The sequence below is a fragment of the Rhinopithecus bieti genome, unplaced genomic scaffold (assembly GCF_001698545.2).
Source record: "Rhinopithecus bieti isolate Rb0 unplaced genomic scaffold, ASM169854v2 scaffold_17936, whole genome shotgun sequence".
In the NCBI taxonomy this organism is placed as follows: Eukaryota; Metazoa; Chordata; class Mammalia; order Primates; family Cercopithecidae; genus Rhinopithecus; species Rhinopithecus bieti.
Genome location: NW_016808913.1, coordinates 196,136 through 219,726, shown reverse-complemented (window position 1 = coordinate 219,726; position 23,591 = coordinate 196,136). Strand labels below are relative to the sequence as shown.

The 23,591-nt window shown below is 42.8% G+C and overlaps 1 protein-coding gene across 1 annotated transcript in view; it reads left to right on the top strand.

The window, feature by feature from the left end:
* The window catches only part of CUNH3orf52 (chromosome unknown C3orf52 homolog), a 32,626-nt gene extending 10,280 nt beyond the window's left edge, over positions 1 to 22,346 (top strand). The window contains exons 3-6 of the mRNA XM_017887791.1: positions 5,844 to 5,971; positions 13,666 to 13,736; positions 17,085 to 17,266; positions 20,787 to 22,346. Of these exons, the coding sequence (XP_017743280.1) occupies positions 5,844 to 5,971; positions 13,666 to 13,736; positions 17,085 to 17,266; positions 20,787 to 20,791 (386 nt within the window). The 3' untranslated portion in view covers positions 20,792 to 22,346. The remainder of the gene's footprint in view (positions 1 to 5,843; positions 5,972 to 13,665; positions 13,737 to 17,084; positions 17,267 to 20,786) is intronic.
* Positions 22,347 to 23,591: the final 1,245 nt, after the last annotated feature.

Sequence of the window (23,591 nt, the reverse complement as noted above, 5' to 3'; positions counted from 1 at the left end):
GTAGCCTTTATTGCCTGTACATGGGATGGGCTTGTCCACTACCCTGCCCTTGTATGCCGTTGAAGAATGACAAATTCAGGATCATGGCTTAGCTTAAGGTACTGAGTAGGGGCTTTGTATGCACTAGGGAAAAGAGGCCACCCTTCCTCCAGACTCACAATCGACATGGAAATTTTTTTACTGTCCATTTTTGTGGGTGGAACCCAGGAAATTCTGTTATTTGAGACTCTTTAGGGAAAAGGTATTAACAGATTCTTTCCTTCTCCATAAGGAATTATAAATTTCCTGATTTGAAAAGTACAGAAACAAAAGCCTTCATCTTTTTCTCAAAGTCATTTTCTTTCTGGATAATTTGGAGAACCAGTTGAGTGTTCTCAAGGGTTCTCCTTTCTTCACTAATTCACACTAGTCATGGAGAGGTGAGACCCTGGATAACACTTTACTAATGAAGTTTTGGTTGGGGCAAAATATTTTAAATATTTCAAAAACAAAACTGTGACAAGTAGGTGGACGCTTAGAAACGTGATTTAAATTGATAACATCCTGGAGACCCTTATGTGATATTCCCCAACATTATACCCCAGATTCTTGCCTGACCCTAATCTCTTAATTTACACATCTTTTATGAGTAGGAATGCTGTGGTACTGAGATATAAGCAACGACTTCCTAAGTGACATTGTGTTGAGTGGATTTGTTTGCCTTTCAGTTGTGAATAAGAGCTACATTTTATGATGTCACGTGGTTCTGGCAGACACTGACAATTTTCACATGGTAATGCTCCCTGGTGTAGGGTGACTCATTGGAAGATCCTAGGCAGACGGCATTAACAAGCTATAAGCTGCCAAGGTCCTTTGGGGCAGGAACGTGAGAGCAGCGCTAGACCCAGTACCTTGAACTTTCTTTCCATTTTCAGCTGTTTATCTTTTCTTCAAATTGCTGATGTTTCTCTACTTTACCAAGATGGACACCCTTACCTGTGGTCTCCATGTAATATCTTTCAGCTTCCTCTAACCCAGAGATCTTCAGATATCTCCTCCTTTCTCTAAGCATCCTCAGGTTCTTCTTAATTTATGCCTTGTGTTCCTTTATTGGAATGCTGATCATGTGGAAGTTATTTATATCCCACTGCTCAAGGTCATCACCAAAGTCTGATTGCAAAAATTCAAAAAGTTGCAACCTCAGGTATAAATGGGTTAACTCTTCAAATGCACAAGCATCCTCTCGCCTTTAAAGCAGTCTTCCATCAGGATTCTTGCTACTTCATTTAGATATGTGTTTTTTTCTCTCTCTCTTTTTTCACTTCCAGAAACAAAGGTCTGCATTTGAATCTTGCAGACTTCCAAACCTCTTGTATCTATTGGTTCCCAATTTTTCTTCCCAAGATTACTGGCAATTGTCTGATCGTGGAAGCCAACATTTCTCTGTCTCCTGCCTCACTGTCAGCTTTTAGCTCTGTCAACTTCATTATACTCTTCTGAGTGTATAGAACTCCTGGACTTTAGGTTGATTTTGCTATTTTTACTCTTGGCCTCTGCATTGTGGGTTCATGAGGCTTCTCTTCAGCTTTCTGACTTTTCATATTCTTCATTCTTTTCCTTGGTGAGCTCATTCACTCCCAGGACAGCAGCCATGCCTCCAAGAAGGTGACTCCTAGATCTACGTCTGTACAATTTTCCTGAGTTTTAGAGGTACTCTTGGCTAGAGATCTTTATCTAAAAATAACTATCATCATCTCAATTATTATACATGTGAAACTACCATTTGTATACTATTTTAGTCTGCCTGGGCTACTATAACAGAATATCATAAACTAGGTAGCTTATACATAACAGAAATTTATTGCTCACAGTTCTGGAGGCTGGAACTCCGAGATCAAAGTGTCAGCACATTTGTTCTCTGGTGAGGGCACACTTTTTATTTTGTAGATTGTGCCTTCTAGCTATATATTCTATGGTATAAGGGAAAAGGCAGCTTTCTGGGGCCTCTTTTATAAGGGCAGTAATACCATTCATAAGTGCTCTCCCCTCATGATCTAATCACCTCCCAAAGACCCCACTGTCTAAGACCATCTGATACTGTTTGGATTTGTGTCCCTGCCCAAATCTCATGTTGAATGGGAAGAGGGGCCTGGTGGAAGGTGATTGGATCATGGGGTGGATTTCCCCTTTGCTAGTCTCATGATAGTGTGTGAATTCTCATGAGATCTGATGGTTTAAAAGTGTGTGGCTCTTCCTTCTTTGCTCTTTCTCTGTCTCTCCTGCTCCTCCATGATAAGACATGCTTGTTTCCCCTGAGCCTTCTGCTATAATTGTAAGTTTCCTGAGGGCTCTCATCCTTGCTTCCTGTTAAGCCTGAAGAACTGTAAGACAATTAAACCTCTTTTCTTCATAAATTATGCAGTCTCAGGTAGTTCTTTATAGCAGTGTGAGAATGGACTAATATACAATCACGTTGGTGATTAGATTTCAACATATGCATTTTTCAGGGAGACACAAACTTTTAGACCATAGCATATCCTTTATTACAATTTGCTCATCTTTTCCTCGTTCACTCACCCTTTATATAAGACCAAGTTTATTTTAGTTCTACTATCCAGTTGTGTAACTTTAGGCAAACTTGTCAACCCTCTGGGCCTGTTTTCCCATTTATAAATGTAAAGATTTCAGAATCTGAGGCTATAAATATACCTTGACCTTAATACATGCTAATTCATTGACCTGAACAAATTATGCATTTTCTCTAAGACTCAGTGTCTTCATTTAAAAATGAAAACAACAATATTTAACTCATTGGGTTGATGTGAGGATTATGTGAGGAAAATATATTCATAAAGTGCATAGCAGAGTGTTTGCACATCATACTTAATATAGTAGCTATTATTCTGCTTGTTCCTGGGCTTGATATCTTCGAAAACCTTTTTGATTTCTTCTTTCTCATGTCTAGATAATGGCCAAATCTTACCAGTTATTCCTTGGTAGTGTCTTAATAGTAACTTTCCCACTTACTACAGGGCACCATGCAGGATACTTTATGCATGTTGGTTTTCATCTTTACTATCACCTGCATTGTAGGTGTTGATATTTCTGTTGGGGAAGCAGCTTCAGAGATTTAAATGACTTGCTCAAGGTCACCTGGCTAACAAATAGCCAGCGGGAGTTCAGACTAAGTCTGGCTACCTTTAAAGTCAGCTCTGTTTCCACTATCCTGGGCTTTCTCATTAATTTTTTCTTTTTGTTCCCACTGCTGTCAGTCAAATCAGTCTTTTCCAAACTTGTGCCTGTTGGCCTCTCTGCCTCATTTCTCCTGGTTTCATTTTATTCCTTCCATGACCACCCGATTAACCTCCGTTGAACACCGGCCTCTACTTTCTTCATGGGAGATGTTTAACAACACACCATTACCCCTTGAAGGCATCTGGCATTTAAGGGCTCTCTCTCAAGCTTAATTTCTTATATTCTAGCCAAAGAACTGTTTTCATGTTCCTTCAACATACAACACACGTTTTTGTGATTTTTTAAAAATATGTTTTCTCTACACGAATAAGTACAGCCCAGATTATCTCATTAGTGACATAAAAACTCTCCTGACTGGGTAAGCCTGTCGTTGTTACTATTGTTATTATTTTGACACACACAACTATTTAGATAGGTCTTGGTACAGATTCATGATTTGGATGATACACATTAAATATGTGTTATTAGAGCTATTATGGGAGGCCTGTTTTCACACTTGGCATCGCTTCTCAGTGTCCTTGAGTTTAGCAGTTATTTGAATCTTGTATCTATCCTTTTGTCATCCCCTGTTGTTTTCAGAGGCATTGACATCTGTTATGGGAATCTACATGGTGAGTATAGAACTCAAAGATACCCATTGAAATATTATTTATAGAAGTAGAAAGCCGAAAATAATAAAAGTCATATTTAAGAAAATAGGTGAGCCTATTATGAAGCCGTTAAAATAATCTTTGCAAGGAATTTTAAGCACATGGGAAATGGCTTTTGATATGTTTACAACAAAACAATCAGGATAAGTAAGCAATAATAGCAGCAAACAACAAAAATCAGGATATAAATTACCTCTTTGTTAAGACCTCAAATATATAGTATCAAGTATAGGAGGAAAAAACCCTCTCGATTGCAAGATTATTAGTATTTTTTTCTTTGCTTTGTTACAATTTCCTGTACTTTGCAAGTTTTTTGCTATGAAGGCATAACTTTTTAAAAAAAATCATACAACATAATATCATGACATAGCAAGTAAGGACGCAGGGATAATTCCCTATGTTCGGGGGTCCCAAGATCATTCCTAGATTCAACAATTTGCTAGGAGGATACACAGGACTCAGCATTCAGTCCTACTGATGATTGATGTATTACAGCAAAAGGATACATTACATCAAATGATTAATTACAGCAAAATCCAGAGAAAACCAGGAGCAAGCTTTCAAGTGTCCTCTCTCAGTGGAGTTGCACCAGACTTGTTTAATTCCTCCAGCAATAGACTGTGACAACACATGTGAGATCTCATCTACTAGGGAAGCTTATTAGAGATTCAGTGCCTGGGGTTTTCAATGGGGGTTGGTCATATACGTAGCCTTCACTTACCATGCACCAAAAATCCAGACTCCCAGAAGGAAAGGAGATGTTAGCCACATTGTACAAACAGTTGAGGCACAGTGAGCCCCTCTCATCAGGGGAAAATCCAGGTTCTCTGACGCTAGCCAGGACCAATTTCGAGGAGGCCTTTTTTATGCTAGCAATCCCAGGCCTGCTATATTAACTCTTTTCTGCACATTCCTTGCTCCAAATGCTTCACATTTCCAGATGTCCTCACAGAATAAGTAACAGGAATACCAGGAATCTTCTTCCTTTTTGCCTGTCCTTCCATCACAAACACTGAATTTATTCCACTATGGTCTTAAAGTCTATGGCAATATAAGCACCTGCTTCCTCCCACCTATGCCTTTCTCAGGGCCAGAGAGGTGGTCTCCTGTGTGGGGCCAGCTGGTGAGGCTGGCGTGGAGCCAGGGGAGCATAATTAGCACACTAGTGCCAGCTTCTGGTGCCTGGATCCTCACTTTGTGATTTTCCTTTAGTTCCAACTACTTAAAAATCAATTAGATAGCAGTCATTAAACACAAGCAGCAACACATAACTAATTGTCCCAGGAACGTAATTCCTGCACACCCTGGGGCTCTGAGTATAGTTTAGCTTCCCTTCTGCAAGCAGAGCATGTCAACATACCTGTCCTGTGAGACATAGTCTAGAGCGATGACTTCATGCTCATCCTCCGTCTTCCTGGGGAGACTTCAAGACATGGACTTGCATGCTCATTTTCTAGTCCCACCTCTGTTGTTTGGGTCGATGATGTCACTTCTTCATGGTGGTCTTTGCCAGCACAGAACTGGGAGGTGAGTCAATGCAGTTGCTTGTTCCCACTTCCTGTCCTCCATCACTCATTGTTCATCCCCACCCACTACCGTCTCCCAGTACCTGTCTTGACACCTGTGTACCTAACTAAGCTGCAGGTTCAGTCTAATAAGGAAGTTCATATTCTTCCTACTCCCTCTGGCCCTTTCCCCAGTCTGTATTCATTGGAATCTGAGACCCCTTTGCCATAAAACAAACAAACTTTTTATTTTGATGGAGGCAAATCCCTGTATTTTACTCAATTTTACTGAGTGGAGAAAGCATTTCTGCTTATACTTGCTTGCTGTGTTCAGCCTTTACCCTTGATGCTCATAGTTATGTTCAAGTATGGCAGTCAATGGAATAAATAAGTTTATTATTATATGCAGGTGTTTACTTTCGTTTTTCATTTCCACCTCCCCTACTCTCTTTAGTAACTTATGTTGATGAAGATGAAAATGAAATACTTGAATTATCATCAAATAAAACATTCTTGGTCATGCTAAAGATTCCAGAGGAGTGTGTTGCTGAAGAGGAATTGCCTCACCTGCTCACCGGAAAGGTAATTCCATCTTACGTACTTGCCTGAGGAGTTCTTGACATTAGAATATGAGTTCTGCTAGAATAATTGGCATAGAGCTGTAGAGGAAGTAGCTTCAATTTTGGATTCTTTGTCTGGATTTTAGCAGAAAATGATGCTTATAAATATATTTTATGATCAAATACCACATGTTCTTACTTACAGGTGGGAGCTAAATGATGAGAACACGTGGGCACCAAGAGAGGAACAGACATTGGGGCCTACTTAAGGGTGGAGGGTGGAAAGAGGTAGAAGAACAGAAAAAAAAAAATAACTATTGGATACTAGGTTTAGTACCTGGGTGACAAAATAAACTGTACAACAAACCGCCGTGACATGCGTTTACCTATATAGCAAACCTGCACGTGTATTCTCCTGAGCCTAGAATAAAACTTTGTTAAAATATAAGTAAATGTCTTTACTGTAGTGCAAAGCCAGAGGGAAGAGTCCTGGCCTCCAGCTACATAAATGCTGGAGGACACTGTTCTTTTTACTCCGTCAGGTCCTATATTGAATTCAACCTGTAGTATTCACTGAGGGTCTGCGATGTGCTAGACAGCATGCCAAGTGCCAGGGCCACATTGTGCCTTCAGTGGTCTCACAGTCCAAGTACAGGAAGTAACTAAAAAGATAGTTTTGTAACAGTGTGATATGTTCTAGTGTGTTTTACAATGGCAAAGGAGGGGCATCTGAGCTACCTGAGGTGAAGATGAAGGCGTGAAAGCCCTCTTAAGTGAAGTGATGCTCAGGATTAGTTCTGAAATGAGATAGGAATGTTCTAAATAAAAAAGCATGAGACATTAAAGGATCTGCATAGTATGTACTGTGGCCTTCCCATGCTTTGTGGTGACGGCTTGCAGAGATGAGGCTAAAAAGGAAGGCAGGGGTCAGGTCATGAAGGCTTTCCCACTCTTCGGTAAGGCACCAAAATATTTTAATCAGCAGATTGACACAGTTAGATTCTTCCTTTTAGCCTTTCTCTGTTTTGGTGGAGAACGCCAGGAGAAAGAGGTCAGTTAGAAGGTGTTACAATAGTCCAGGTGAGAAACGAGGGAGGCTTGAACTAGGGCAGTGTCAGGAAAATAAGGAAGATTTGCGTGAGATTTAAGAGGTATTCTCACTCAACAAGAGTCCGTGACTGATTGGGTGGTGGTGAGGAGAGTGTGACTCCAGGCTCTGGTTGAGTGATTGGGCAGATGGATGGCAGTGTCAGTCATGGCATGAGAAACCCAGGAGAATGAACGCTCTGTGGAAGACGGAAGCTCTGCAGCCAGACTAGGAGGGTTGGGTGGAGCATCCCGATCATCCTGTCAAAGACAGGGTGGTTCACAGCCAGACCCAGAAATTTTGATAAGAAAATCTGGGCAAGAACAGCCTGGCCTCCATTAGATTCTTCTCTGCCATCGCTAGGTTGAATGGAGTGAGTGCTATTTAACTTCCATTCGATTTGATTCCTACAAAAGCGCCTGAAGAGGCGATTCCATCTAGGTCACATCAGAGTCAGTTTCTGGGTACCCATGCATGAGATTTAATTGCTTCTTTTATCACAGGAGTTTGTATCCTGTGATGATTACTCCAGGTTTCTCTTCCTCCTTCTCTTCATTTATGTCTTTAAATTTTTTTAGGTTGTTTAAATTTATTCATTTTATTTTTATTTTTTATTTCTATAGGTTTTGGGGGACCAGGTGGTATTTGGTTACATGAATAAGTTCTTTAGTGGTGATTTCTGAGATTTTGGTGCACCTATTACCCGATCAGTGTACACTGTACCCAATTTGTAGTCTTTTATCCCTCACCCCCGCCACCCTTTCCTTCGAGTCCCGGAAGTCTCTTCATTTATGTCTTATCTTCAGCTCCCTTTTCTCCTTTCCTTCCACCTGCTTCCTGGGGCAAGTTGTTGAGTGAGAAGCTTCTTGTTACTTTCCTCTTGGCTGCTTTTTTAATGGAGAGGTTTTGCATTTGCTGAGCAGAAATTAGACGAGTCAGCATCCACATGTGTCACCTGTTGCAGAGTAGACTGTCTATTTCAAAGGTAAATTGAAGGGGTGGCCTGCCCCCTCCACACCTGTGGGCGCTTCTCATTAGGTGGAACAAGAGACTTGAGAAAAGAAATGAGACACAGAAACAAAGTATAGAGAAAGAAAAGGTGGGCCCAGGGGACCTGCGCTCAGCATACAGAGGACCCGCGCCGGCACCGGTCTCTGAGTTCCCTCAGTATTTATTGATCATTATCTACCATCTTAGAAATGGGGAAGCGGCAGGACAATAGGATCATAGTAGGGAGAAGGTCAGCAGAAAGACATATGAATAAAGATCTCTGTGACATGAATAAGTTTAAGGAAAAGTGCTGTGCCTTGATATGCATATGCAAACATCTCCATTAACCTTTTTAGTGCACAAAGAGCAGCATTGCCGCTAGCAAGTCCCACCTTCAGCCCTAAGGCGATTTTCTCCTATCTCAGTAAATAGAACATACAATCGGGTTTTACACCGAGATGTTCCATTGCCCAGGGACGGGCAGGAGACAGATGCCTTTCTCTATCTCAACTGCCCAGAGGCCTTCTTTCCTCTTTTACTAATTCTCCTCAGCACAGACCCTTCATGGGTGTCGGGCTGGGGGACGATCAGGTCTTTCCCTTCCCACGAGGCCGTATTTCAGACTATCACATGGGGAGAAACCTTGGACAATACCTAGCTTTCCTAGGCAGAGGTCCCTGCGACCTTTGGCAGTCTATGTGTTCCTGGGTAATTGAGATTAAGAGAATGGTGGTGACTTTTCACAAGCATACTGCCTTCAGGCACTTGTTTAACAAAGCACACCCTGCACAGCCCTAAATCCATTAAAGCTTGAGTCACCACAGCACATGTCTCTTACAAGGACAGGGTTGGGGGTAGGGTTAAAGATTAACAGCATCTCAAATACAGAACAAAATGGAGTCTCTTATGTCTACTTCTTTCTATACAGACACAGTAATAGTCCGATTTCTCTATCTTTTCCCCACATAAATGAATGTCCATTTTTCATCTTACAACCATATCTCTTGCACGGAGTCAGACACAAGGAAATTCTCTGGGTATTTTGGGCTCATCAGTAGGTAGTGGCAAAGGAACAGGGACTGACATTGATGCCTGCGGTGGGTCCACAGATTTCTTTGAGCCAGTTTCTTCTCTTATAAATAGAAATCAGTACACTTTCTCTGTATAACTCAGGTGCAAATGAGATTACATAAAATAACTTGAGAAACATTTTAAAAGAATTATATTGGGCCAGGCACGGTGGCTCATGCCTGTAATCCCAGCACTTTGGGAGGCTAAGGCAGGTAGATTACAAGGTCAGGAGATTGAGACCATCCTGGCCAACACAGTGAAACCCCGGTTCTACTAAAACTACAAAAAGTTAGCCAGGTGTGGTGGCGGGTGCCTGTAGTCCCAGCTACTTGGGAGGCTGAGGCAGGAGAATGACATGAACCTGGGAGGCGGAGCTTGCAGTGAGCTGAGATAGCGCCATTGCACTCCAGCCTGGGCAACAGAGACTCGGTCTCAAAAAAAAAAAAAAAAAAAGAATTATCTTATTTACACATGATCAAAGTAAGGCATAGTGAAGCGACAGATTCCTGCCCTTCATACCCCAACCAAATATGCTCAGGAACAAAAATTAGCACCTGAAGGTATTCCTGTCTTAATGTCAGGTCAATAACTCCTTTCTTCCATTAGGTCAACTTCCAGAAGTTTATGGATATAAAAGATAAATGGAAGTGAGTATTTGTGGAGGAAAAACTATTTTTTTCTCTATACCCACATTCAATGCAGAACACTTCTGTGGCCACATGTGTGTTTTTTTTTTCCACACCAACCAATTATCTGCCACCAGCTGTGTATCCTACAATCCAGTTCAATTCTGACATGATCGCCTGGAGTTAGGGCAGACCCCACAGTTTAAGGGTTCAGCCCCACAAAACTTCCCTCACTTAACATGCCAGTTACAAGTCTAGGTTGTCACTTGTGCTTCTGACCAATCAGCTGCAAATCCGAGGTTTCCAAAACCCCCGCCTTGGGTTTCATCATTTGCTAGAATGGCTCACAGAGCTCAGGGAAGCATTACATTTATGGGTACACTGTAGAGAATAGAGCATATCAAAAGCCAGATGAAAAGGTACATAGGATGGACATGTGGGACGGAACGTGGGTGTCCATGTCCTTTCAGGTGTGCCACCCTCCCTGTAAATGTGGTCAGCCACCTGGGAGCTCTCCAAACTCTGTCTTATATGGATTTTTATGGAGATTTCATCACATAGGCATGATGGATTATTATGCATTATTATGCTGGAGAGAACTTGCTCTCCAGCTTCTCTCCCCTCTGGAGGATGGGGGTGGAGGTGGGGCCAAAAGCTTCAGATTTCTTCCTCTTCTTTTTTTTCTTTTTTCTCGAGATAGTTTTCACTATATTGCCAGGGCTGATATCAAGCTCCCGGCTTCAAGTGATTCTCCCTGCTAGTCTCTCGAGTAGCTGGGATTACAGGCGTGCACCATCCCACTCCACCACACTGGCTGAAAGTTCCAAGCTTCTAGCTGTGGCGTGGTCTTTCTGATGATCAGCTCCCATCCAGCAGCCCACCAAGAGTTGCCTCATCAGAAATAAAGACACTCCTATAACCCAGGAAACTGCAAGAGATTTAGGAGCAGGTCTGTGTCAGGAGCTGGGGTAAAAAGATCAAATGTTAGAGTAAAAGATGGACCCGGCACCCCTGTCACTCAGGAAGTAACAAGGGTTTTAGGAATTCTGTGCCAGGACCTGGGGCAGAGACTAAACGTATATATATTTTTATTATATCATAGTATTGGAACTTTATGCCCTTTCCCTTGGCTTTTCTAAACACAGGCCCTGCCATGTGTCATTGCCACAGTTTTTTCCTCTCAGGATTGGGGCTGTTACTCTGCTTAAGCCAGCGTGTTAGTTACATGCGAACCAGCACACCCTGTGCATGGGTTAGGAGTTAATGATGGCACCTCTCTTATTCTGGAAGCTGGTCTCTAATTAGCCACTGCATCAGACTCAGCTAATCAACTCGCTGAGCTCCTTGCTCAGTTTGCACCAAGCCCCATAGACATTGTGTGGGAGACACCAGACTAAGGGTTGAGGAACCTCCCTATTTCACTTCTTTGGGCCCAAAGTGGACAGTGTGACTAACAGCTCCCCAAATAGAAATATGTCCTAAGTACAGCAGAGGAGCATGATCAAAAAGAATCTTTAAGTGAACACAAAAAGTGATCTAGTCTACCACTCCATATGTTACCTTACAATTTTAACTTAAAAATTTTGCTGAAAGCCCTTATGTGCAAAACACTGTGCTGGGCTCTAGAGATTAATAAAGGAAGGAAGGGAAGGAGGAAGTAGAGAAGACTGGAAGGAAGGATAGATATCACCCCTGCCATAGGAAGCTCAGTCCAAAAGGAAGAGAGAGACGAATTAAGAGACCAATTAAGCCATTGGTGCTTGAAAAGATCCTCCTCTACGGCATCCTCATTCTCCTCCCCATCACAGCATCCCCGTGAAAGCTGCTTTCCTACTTCCTGAGTTTTTTAAATGGCTGTCAGCCTATCGGCAACATCCTGTGCTTTGGGACTTAAGAGCTGTACGACGACCCAGTCATTTTCTTCTTCAGGAGACAGTTTCCTTCATTGTATATATATCCATTTCATCTTCACTGGGTAGTGTGGTAAGATGGGAAGAAGCTGGTTTTTAGTGTTCATAACACGTAGGATTGAATGTTGGCTTCTCCATTTACTAGCAGAGTGACTTGGGACAGGTTTCTTCATCTCATGGAATGGAGTGCTGTTTTATTTTCCAGTAAAAAGGGGAGACATGTTAATGCCTGTTATGCCAGGTTTTTATAAAGATCACGACATAATGACAAGATTAGAAGAGCAGAAATAGCAGGCACTCTCATCTTTTGTTCTCTCTTTGAGAGATGGGTTGTACATGTTGAATCAAATGCGAGTGTATTGTGGAAGTGCAGCGTCCTTGACATTCCATTCAGAGTTGAGGGGAAGCAAGGTGAGCTCTCCCTAGGGCACTGCTGTTTTTGTATGTTTGACTGCTTATTATTGAATAAAGTAATAGGTCATTAAGCCATAATGGCTGTAGCTGGGGATGGCACATGTTCCTGAGTACTACTAGTTTAGGATTCAGACCTCTGAAACATAACTACTCAATGCCTGGGAAAAGATGTGTGTAACATAATATCACCAACTAGTATCCAGAATATAAAACTAACCACTTAAGCTAGATGAGAAAAAGATAGATAAGCCAAGGGAAAGAAAGGAAATGAGTGAGAAATTCAGAGATGAGAAGTCCCAGAGTTAATAAACATATGAAAAGATGTTCAACCTCACTAGTAAGCGAGGCAGTACAGATTAAAATAATGTGAAGCACTATTTTATACTCCTCAGAGTGGAAAAAATTTAAGTTTGGTAACACTAAGTGCTGGTAAGGATGTGGCAAATGGATATGTATACATTGCTGGGAGGGATGGGAAAGGGAGAGCAATTTTGTGAAGTTGGAGATGAACCTACCCTTGAACCCAACAATTCCTTTTCTTGGCATATGCCCATTGGAAACTCCTGCGTGTCCAAGAAGAGATGCACAGAGAAATTAAGGATGATTGCTTCAGCGTAGGTTGTAATGGGGGAAATTGGTAATAGTGCATGTGATCATCAGTAGGGGAATGGATAAGCTGGTATACTCATTTAAATGAATCTATGCAGGAGTTAGGTAAATGCCTTTTATTGAGATTTATTTTATGAATGAATCTTAAATGTAATTTTGGTGAAAAAAAGCAAGTTTTAGAAGATTTTGTAGAATATGGTGCCCTTTGTTTGAATAAAAACACAAATTATATTTTGTTATGATTACATAAATAAGTAGCAATTTGTTAAAATATGCAAGGAAAGGATGCATGCCAGCTTCAGAATGATGGTTAGTACTAAGGAAGAGAGAGAGGAGGAGCTGAATGGTATGTAAGGGTCATTTTAGCTGTATTTTGTTTCTTAAATTAAAGGGCCGAACCCAATATAGCAAACTGTGAAGACATGAAAGCTAGGCAGTGGAAACACAGGTGTCATTATTTTTTATGATGCTTGCAATGTTTCATGCATAAAATAAAGCCTCCATATTTTTGCAATTCCCCTGTTTGTCTCTTTGTCCAGGGGATGTGCTAGATCCGTGGCTTAGCATGGCTGTTTGTCTTTATGCTGAAGCTCTGGAGAAGGGAGAAAGAAGCCCTGGCTAAGCAATGTCGCAGGTGCTAAGTGGTCTGTGCTGCTGCTACCCAGCAGCCATTTTGGGGTCTTCTCTCCTTCCTATGGTCTGTGAGGTCTCTGTGGGCTCCAGCTGCTGACATTCTCACCACCAAGGCCACAGGGTGCCAGTGCAACTTCTGAGAGAAGCTGAGTCATTTGGTCCTTATAAATGTGGTTCTTTTGAAGTAGCGTTAACTTGAGTTTTGGTTTATGGTAGGCTCAAACCTTCCTATTTCTTGATCCAGAGCTTCCAGATAAGTTGATTCCAGTCTAGAATGGAATGTCCTCTGCTGTAGAAGTAGTTTTGCTTTGTCAGGTGTTGTGTAATATAATCTGTCAGTAATGCGTGTGGTTTAATTTGCTTCTGTTTGTTTTAGCTCACTGATGTGTACAGTACATCGCCCTCTCTGAGTCGTTATTTTACTTCAGTTGAAATAATGGACTTCAGGTAAGAGTGTGGAACATTACATTTTACTCTCTTTCTCTGGAAAGAGATCCCCCCACCCCACCCCTCATCATTTACCTAGCAGGGCTTTCTAGAGCCTCAGAGCATGAAGGGAACCCATAATAGAATCACAGAAATCACAGAATGGCAGTGCTGGGAAGGTCTTTTACACCAACAGGCTTGACTCCCTTATTTTACAAATGAGAAAAAGGAAGACCAGATTAATGGTATGATTCGACCAGGGTCACACAGAAGAGAGGAAAAGCCAGTCCCAGGTAAACGATTCCTGTTTAACAATGAATGCTCAAATAAGCTAAGGGTAGAAGTAGAAATAGATCTCAGGTAATGCTGTGATATGAGTGATATAATCTATGTATAGGTGTATAGGCATTTGCTTCTGAGGAGCACAAGTAATACAGGAGTATATTCTCCTTGTTTAGTATTAAAGATGTAAAGAGGGGCCGGGTGTTGTGGCTTATGCCTGTAATCCCAGCACTTTGGGAGGTCAAGGCGGCCAGATCACTTGAGGTCAGGAGTTCAAGACTAGCCTGGCCAACGTGGTGAAACCCTTCTACTAAAAATACAAAAATTAGCCAGGTGTGGTGGTGGGTGCCTGTAATCCCAGGTACTCGGGAGGCTGAGGCAGGAGAATCTCTTGAATTTAGGAGGGGAGGTTGCAGTGAGCTGAGATTGCGCCACAGCACTCCAGCCTGAGTGACAGAGCCAGACTCTGTCAAAAAAAAAAAAAAAAAAGGAAGAAGAAGAAGACGACATAAAGAGGTATGCACAGGAAAAGCCTACCTTCTGCCTCCTTTCTTCTCCACCGCCACCACCAATAACTAATGCCATTCCCTTCCATGGAGTTAATAGCTGTCAAGAGTTGAGTATAATTACTTCTGTTCATGTATCTATTATAGGCACCACAGATACCACACACACATAGGATATACACACCCATATGTATTTTTTTATTTTTTAAATTTCCTCCTCATCTTTAATGTTCTTGAGATGTAGGCATCAGGGTGTATGTGTGTGGAGTCAGTTTATTATCCTTTTACATCATCGGGACTATTAGAGATGACTTAAAATTTACATCAAAGCTTCATTATCCATTATGCCTGAGATGTCTCTGGAATATGACCATCAAAAGTTGTATTATATTAAGAGTCCCCTTTCAAACTATAAGTTCTCCAAACCCTAATATTAGCAGACCTGGGAGGGGAGGCACATAAAGCAGGTGGTAGGTAGCACCATGGTGTGGGGCCAAACAGACCTGAAGTCTACAGATACATATGGTGCAGGCTGCCTTTGATCTCCTTTAAAGACTCCCAACGGGCGGGGCATGGTGGCTCAGGCCTGTAATCCCAGACCTTTGGGAGGCCGAGGCAGGCAGATCACAAGGTCAGGAGATTGAGACCATCTTGGCTAACATGGTGAAACCCCGTCTCTACTAAAAATACAAAAATTAGCTGGGCATGATGGTGCGTGCCTGTAACCCCAGCTACTCAGGAGGCTGAGGCAGGAGAATCGCTTGAACCAGGGAGTCAGAGGTTACAGTGAGTCAAGATTGTGCCACTGCACTCCAGCCTGTGACACAGAGACTCAAACAAAACAAAACAGACCCAGTGTACATGGTACTTATGGTGACATCTCCTCACTTTGTTTCAAGAAGTCCAGGCAGGGGTTCTAAAGTATTGAACTGAAGAAGAAAAGCCATTGCTTCCCAAAAGGTGCTGCTGCACATGGGTGGAAGGCGGCTAAATCCTCGGCACATGCATTTGTGTTTACAGGAGCATCATGACCTCAGCCCTGGACTAGCCCGACTAGAACCTAGAAAAATGCCCTTTGGCTTATTGGCTGCTAGACTCACTCCAGTGGTGGGCAGCTGGGGGAAAGGCCCTGAAAATTGCTCTTTTCTCAGAATTCAGCCTTACATAAATTTACCCTGTGACCTACCATGGGGGATTAGGATGGGCTGGCCAGGCCAGGCCAGGTGGCCTGATTTTCCCATTCAGCTTCTGACCTGGTCTTCTGAAGGTCAGACTCTGGCCCTCTCCATTAGCCAGCCCAAGTCCTGCGCCTGGGAATGCAGAGTGGCTGGCTGTGTAGGTGTTGATCATCATTAGCGATAATTAGAGGGCAGAGCTCAGGGAACAAGTTATGACACCTGCAAACTAGGGTAGCTGGATTGCAGTTTGAAAGTGCATTTTTCGGCTTTCCTGTAGGGCATCCTTGAAACTATGAGTTTGAGAGTCCTGGCTCTCCATTATTCATCTGATCTGAAGGATCTGGCACATCTCCCAGCCGTAGCAGAGTTTATAAACTCAATCGTCAGCCACTCTGTAAGATCCAAGAATAGCGGCCTGTGTGACCTGTGGCCAGAAGAGGGAGCTCTTTGCCTGTCCTTAGCAGGGCCAGGGGCCTGATTCACCCTAATGGGCCTGGTGCATCTGCAAAACTTCCCCAAGGTGATAGTCTCCGATGTGGCCTCCTGCTCGTCATTTTATTGCTGGTTCTTAATCTGGCCCATCTTGAACCAAAGTAATAGGATAACTATGAATAAACTAAATGTTGAAGTAGCATTTAAAGAGTAGCATTAGACACTAATTAATGGAGGGTAGCCCTTGATTATTTTTATTTTGGAAATAGGAAAAAATGTTCTAGGAAGATGAAAATTCCCTTTCCTTAGGTCCCATTACTGAGAGTTACAGGGCTTGGTTATCTTGCCCTAGGGGCCTCTGGAAATGGGACAGAAAAATTTCTCACTTTGGTGACAAACCAGGGAAGCCTGATTTGTTGCTGATACACAGGGTGGTCTCTGTCAACATTCAGAAGTTCTGGACCCAGCCAATGGTAGGAAGCTTTGGCTGTGCCTTAAACATTTTCATAGGTCAAATAAAGAACTGATTAAACTAAAGATCCCTGGCACACCTTTGTGGGGGCAATGCTGAGAAAATGAAGAAGGAATGTGTGTGGAGAAAAGGGGAGGCTTCCCGGGCTTACCTTGAGGGATGAAGGCTGGGGTTGGAACAGATGATGGGCGAAGCTTGGGATCTTCTCAGCATCTGGACCGGAGATGGGCTGCACCTCTCCCTCTGATGGCCTCTCCCAGTGGATTCCTAGAGGATGGGTACTAGGTGGAAGGAGGAGATTAGGATCACCTCAACTTTTTGTGATGAATCTATGGAAAAGGATTCTTACAGGACACTATGTTCTTCCAGGACAGAACATTCTTTGCTATTTTGTACTGGAAGAATATGCAAAACTTTAAAAAAAGTTATTGCTTAAATTCATTTCTTGAGTTGTAGTGTGATGCTGTCTATGCTTTAATGTCTCTGGTTTGCCTTTCAGTGGTGAAAATGCCACAATAACCTACCACCTGCAATTTGGGGTTCCATCAGATGATGAAAATGTTATGAAGTATATGATGAGTGAGGAGTTGGTGCTGGGCATTTTGCTACAGGATTTCCATGATGAGAACATACCTGGTTGTGAGAGTCTGGGGCTTGATCCGGCATCCCTCTTGCTCTATGGTAAGTAGAGCAAGTAAAGAAGTCAGAATTGTGATGATAAACAGGTGAACCAGACTGGAGTCAGATTGGTTTCGTTCGATTTGGCAACTTTGGTGCCTTGGTACTGTGTCAGACTATTCATTTCTTCACTCGTCCCCTCAGCGCATGGTGTTGCTGTGAGGTGATGTTCCCCTCTCTGTGGAGGCTACACAGTCCGTGCCCTCCATAATTACACAGTGTAGTTGGGGAACAGTTATGGAAAAGATAATTCAACCAAAAAGATGAACATTGCTACATGTTTCCTCATGCAGTTCACCCACATTCTAAGCCCTGTATCCTACTTTACAACATGATTAGCAACCTTTCTGGAGACACTAGTTTCACAAGAGAAGTAAGAACTGAAGAATTTGAAATAAATGATACAGCTAAATTGCTCAGAGTATCTTCATATGGGGAACCTATTTCTTTTTCTGTTGAAGGCCACTGAGACCATTAAGAAATTAATAGAGAGAAGTTTATTCCTTTCCTTAGAAAATTATGACAAATTTACTCATCAACTTTTAAAATTAAGAACAGAACAGGGAAATAGATATGTTGTTTAATAAATGTAACAAACACCCCATTTATCGGAATATGAGAACTTTTAACACTTGGAACAAAACCTGGCAGAAAGGAAGGTCAGAAGGCCAAACGGCTTCAGGCCCTCAAAATGTCCTTCCGTTGCTTTGTAGTGAAGCTCTGGCCTTTGCTGCTGATCTCAGTTTCTGATACCTGGCTCGGAGGCTTGTTTGCTCTTATTTAGCCCATAATGCCAACAATCTTGACTATTTTACGTTCTCATCCACAGTCCATCAGAATCACTTTCTCCACTTTAGTAGGTTCTCAGTAAATACTAGTTGAATGAATGAAAGGCAAATTAGAAGTAGTTGTGGTTGGCAGCAGGTGCATTAACGGTCTAGAATCAAAAGCATGTTACGGGGTTAAAAGCACACATGTTAGTGCATAGTACAAGACAAGGTGTTTATTTTGATGACACTGTTTCTTGAGGATGAGAGGCAAGAGTAATGTTGGCCTAAGAAGGCGGAACGTTATGTAAAACAGTTCTTAAGAATGCCATTCTGAAGGCCACATTTTAGCTCACTGGAAATGTCTCATAAAAGGAGATCCCCCTCACAGAGCATCCTGAATAAAGTGTGTCTGTGGGTCAGGCAGACAATACATGTGTGTGGAGCGAAGAGGTTGTGCCCCAATTACAGTAATTTTAAAAAGAATTTTAAAAAGGCCAGGTGCGGTGGCTTACGCCTGTAATCCCAGCACTTTGGGAGGCTGAGGCAGGTGGATCACATGAGGTCAGGAGTTTGAGACAAGCCTGACCAACATGGTGAAACCCCATCTCTACTAAAAATACAAAAATTAGCCGGGCATGGTGGTGAGTGCTTGTAATCCCAGCTATTTGGGAGGCTGAGGCAGGAGAATCGCTTGAACCCGGGAGGCAGAGGTTGCGGTGAGCCGAGATTGCGCCATTGCACTCCAGCCTGGGTGACAAGAGTGAAACTCCATCTCAAAAGAACAAACAAACAAATACACAAACGAAAAACCACAAACCTTCAGCCTCCTCCTGTGTAAAGAGGCCTGCGATGCCCGTGTGGGCTGCTGCTGTGGTGTAGTTGGTCTTGATTTTCTTAGGCCCCTTGCAAAAATTGTTACTGGCTCCTTCCAAATGGAGGCCAGGGAGGTGGGCAGAGGTCTGAGGAAAGGTTTAAGAGGCTTCCGAGGCTGAGAGGTTCATACAGCACAGGATAAAGGGCAGGCTGCTTATGAGGCCTGAGGAGGGCTCCCAGAAGACCCTGAGCTTGGCCAAAGAGACTCAGCTGTTTCCCCAGGGCTCGGTGCTCCAGCAGGCGCTGGGGAGGCAGCTGTGAGTGGAACAAAGTCTCTGATCTTCTGGAAGTTGCAGTCTTTCTCTCATGCGTTTCTTCTGACGGGACATGCTGAGAAAATGTGGGTTTTCTGTGACCCCATGTCCCACTTTCCAGAGCATGAATGTGCAATATTTGAGCCATTTTATGTTTTCAGAATGTGTCACTGCCCTCTCAAAGGGAAGGGTGCACAGAGAAGCAGCTGGGAAATAAGGAAAGAAGAAGAGGGACTCATCGCAGGCAGGCAGGCAGGCAGGTGGGGGATGAGCGCAGAGGCAAACTCTAGAGAAAGGGAAGATGTGTCAGGGAGAGGCCCAGGGCCCTCGGAGGGACCAAGAGGGATGGAGTGAGTTCTTACGCCAGTTTCCCCGTGCACTTGAGCTGTGGGCTTGGGGGATTGCCACCCCCGCCCTATGATTAGCTGGGCAACTAGTTTCCCACAATGGTCATGTTCTCAGTCTTCAAAGAGCAAAGATTCTTAACGTTGTTTGGTTTGTTTGCCCCTTAGAGAATCTGAAGACAGCCATGTACCTTCTCCCCAGGGAAAAAAAAAATGTACACACCTCTCCCCACAACACAAAATTGTACAGACAATTTCAGGGATTCCGAGTATTTCCCTGAGGCCAGCCTGTGGTCCATTTGGGGTTTGAATATGTGCACTTTAGAAGCAGAATCCGAAATTAGATTGTAATTTGGATTCCTGAGGCGTTTTTGTGTGTTTGCTTCTTATTCTCTAATTTGGAAATACGGCGATTATTTTGACCTGACTGCATGTGTGTTTGGATGCCTTATAAAAATAAAAACTGTCCCTAAAATATCATGATAAAGGAATTTTTTAAGTCCATCATCCCTCACCCTTCCCTTTCTTTGATCTTCTTCACCTCCTAGGTGAGTGGGGCCCTGGGCTAAGAGGGGAAAGTCTGTTTTACAAAGGTCAAAGAAAAGGTCAGCATCATGAGTTACTTTGGACACAGAGGAGGTACTTGGTATGTTCTCACATGGGAAGGAGTCAGCTAGTAGACTGAGTAGGGAAAAAGGACAAAACCAGGATTTTTGTGAGAGAGAAGAGGAAAAAGCCCCAGCTAGGGAGAATAGTGAATCTTGTCAGTCCTGTCATTGGTGGTGAGGCTGGACTCCTGTAGACCCTGGCGGGCTTCCCCTGTGTCATGTCTGTTTAGGGCTTTGCATCTGCACCTGCACCTGCCCCCTAGGGTTCACACCATTTCTCTCATCAGAATTTCTCACAGTATATTGTACATGTTTTAAAAATGGAAATTTTAGAGTTTATGGTTAGATTATGAAAAGGGACTGGATGTTAAAATGTCCTCAGCACCCAAAAACCACATCATCAAAATTATTTCTCATGCATCCTACCCAAACAAATAAGCAACAAACAATAAATGTGATTTGCCTTTTGACATGTATTCAGAGTGGTTTGTGTGTGTGTGTGTGTGTGTGTGTGTGGACTGAAGACTAAATTTCCTCTGTTAGGAATTTATAAACTTTGCAATTTTATCTAAGATTTTATATTGAAATTCAATGAAATGAAATAAAAACCTAAGCATTTAATAATGTTTTTAAAAAAAATCAGTAACTTTGGTTCATCTGTGTTTTCTTTTTAGAATGAAGTGACGGAGGTTGGTCTGTGTCTGAAAGCAGTGCTCCACCAAGTCCTGGAGATGAAGGGAATTCACTCTGTTTTGCAGAAAAAATTCTGTGGATTAATACAGAAGCACCGGCAACAACCAGAGGGATGGAGACTCCTTTCTCTCCTGATTCTGCAGGCTGGCTCCAAGCCCAGTAAAACAGCTCCCAAGCACTGCTTCACCTGGGTCCAGTCTTAACAAAGGCAGGAAGCCAGCTAGGGTAGGGGCGATAGGGTCAGCGGGTACATCCCCCTGTGGGAGGTCACTGGTATTCTGTTTTTTGTTTTAGTTTTTGTTTTGTTTTGTTTTTTGAGACAGAGTCTCGTTCTGTCGCTTAGGCTGGAGTGCGGTGGTGCGATCATGGCTCACTGCTATCCTTGAAACACCCCACCCACCTGGGCTACTTTTTCTTTAGTGCAAGGTGGGATCGCATAAGCATGAGCTGGTAGAGCAGGGAGAGGCAGGCAGCCAGGTTAGGAAGACTAAGCCAATCATTCACTGAAATCACCCTCCTCCCCTGCCACCGTTCGTTTTGATCTACCTCTAAGCCAGGCTGTGAAGAAAAGGAAGACACTTCAGAAGACCTCAGCAGTGTGATTCTGTGTCTGCTTCCATGACCTGTACCTGAGTATCTCAGCCAACCAGCCCTAGGCACACCACCAAGGTTACTTTGAGATCTGTATATATAGCTAGCTACAGATGGGAGCTGTGTGCTTCTTCGTTATTTTGCAACTCCTCGTTGTTTCTGTGATTCCTGAACACGCTTTTTGGAAATATGGGTCCCTGTGACTTTTGAGCATACTACTATCACTTTGGATAGTCACTCCATTTATATTTTTAGAAACTTCCATTAGAGAATCATTAAGGCTGTTTAACATCTGCTCTGGATGTTACGCATTGGCTTTTTGTTGCCCAGTGCTGCAAACGTTCCTGTAGGACTCAGTGTCTTCAGGCAATGATTGTGTATCCTGTTACAGATGGTTATGGTACAGGAAGAACCACTCTTCTTTGAAAATAAAATGTTGGAAGCTTTGGCCAGCTATTTGGGGGGGTAGAAGGAATATTAGTGACTGTATTGATTGTCTACAGATACATAATTTCCCGTTGTGAGGGAACTGAGTGTTTGTTTTGTTGGGAAAAGAAATTTACCAGGAGAAAGTTTTGTGCTGTATCGTGAGAGATCTTGTCTGTCAGTTAAATCAGCCCTGGGTTAAAGTCAGTGTGAAAGGCAGCTGTGTGTGGGCATGAGCTAGTGTCTGCCTCAGACTAGATTTGACTTGCGTTCTTTATGACCCAGGACTCTGGATAATGTGAATTTGCTTTCTTATTTAACTAGAAGATACATGTACTATAGATCATTGTCTCATTTTAGTGATCGTTCCTTAAACTAGTGAAACTAGTGGATTTCTCTTCTTCCTCTTTATTTTTTACATGTCAAATGTGAACCTTAGTGTATTTGTATTTTGTAGAAAATAATGAAAAATTTGAATGGAGAATGATTTAAAAACATTTACAATAAATTATGTTTGCATCTGTGTTGTTGCATTCCGATTGGCCGAGCTTTGGGCTGGGTTTTTGTTTGTTTGTTTGTTTCTTGCAGTAAATGGTGTTGAACGTCATCTTTTCATTTCCCTTAGGGCAGCTTCCTCTTCTGGGTGAATAAGATCAAGCCAAGTTTCGCGGGGGTGACCTGGGTTCTCCTCTCTGTTCCAGCAAGAGCAGGCAGAGGCCATCCCCTCCTCTTTCTCTGAGGTCCTCTCTGGCAGGACTTGGTATCTGAAATGGCTTGGGCTTGAAGGAACGGCCTGTTCGTGTCTGGAGCAGGATTTGGTTTTGTTCTTCCCTTCTTCTTTGGAAAGCACCAAGAAGCAAGTACCTTGTCTTGGGTTTTGATCACTTGCAAGTCATAGAGAGGACTTTCCATAGGTTCGACTTTTCTGCCCAAATGGTTGGGAAAAACTAACCTTTGTGACTAACATATTTGGCGGTGTTTGAAAGAAAATGTCACTTGCAAATGCACTTTCTGCTACAGGAGATAAATCTACTGCTCATCACACAACATCATGATGAGCATAATGCCTGGTACATAGTAAGGTTTCAAAAATTGAAGGATTTGAGAAGAAAAACTGCTCTTCTCTGTATGTCACTTAGATATGGATAGAATGACAGCAGCCATATCAGCAGAACCCGCTCCTATTCCTCCGCCAACAAAAATTCCGGCCATGTGTCTAATTCTTTTTTTTTTTTTTTTTGCCTTTCAATTTAATTTAGTTCTATAGATTTGAAAAAATGATGTGTTTTATAGAAGGCTATAGAGGATACTAATGGAGAAGACAATAAGAAAAGAAGCTGTTAGTTTTATTAAAGAGTTAGGATCAGTACAAATGAAACAGGAAACAGCAGAAAAAAATACCCAGGGGTTAAAAACAAAGGCAGTTTGGGCATGGTGGCTCACGCTTGTAATCCCAGCACTTTGGGAGGTCAAGGCAGGCGGGTCACCTGAGGTTAGGAGCTCGAGACCAGCCTGACCAAAATGGTGAAACCTCATCTCTGCTAAAAATTAGCCAGGCATGGTGGCAGGTGCCTGTAATCCCAGCCACTCGGGAGGCTGAGGCAGGAGAATCGCTTGAACCCAGGAGGCAGAGGTTGCAGTGAGCGGAGATCACGCCATTGTACTCCAGCCTGGGTGACAAGAGTGAAACTCCATCACAAACAAACAAACAAACAAACAAACAAACAAACGGAAACCCCAGTAGGGTTGCGGGTGGTTAGAGAAAAGAG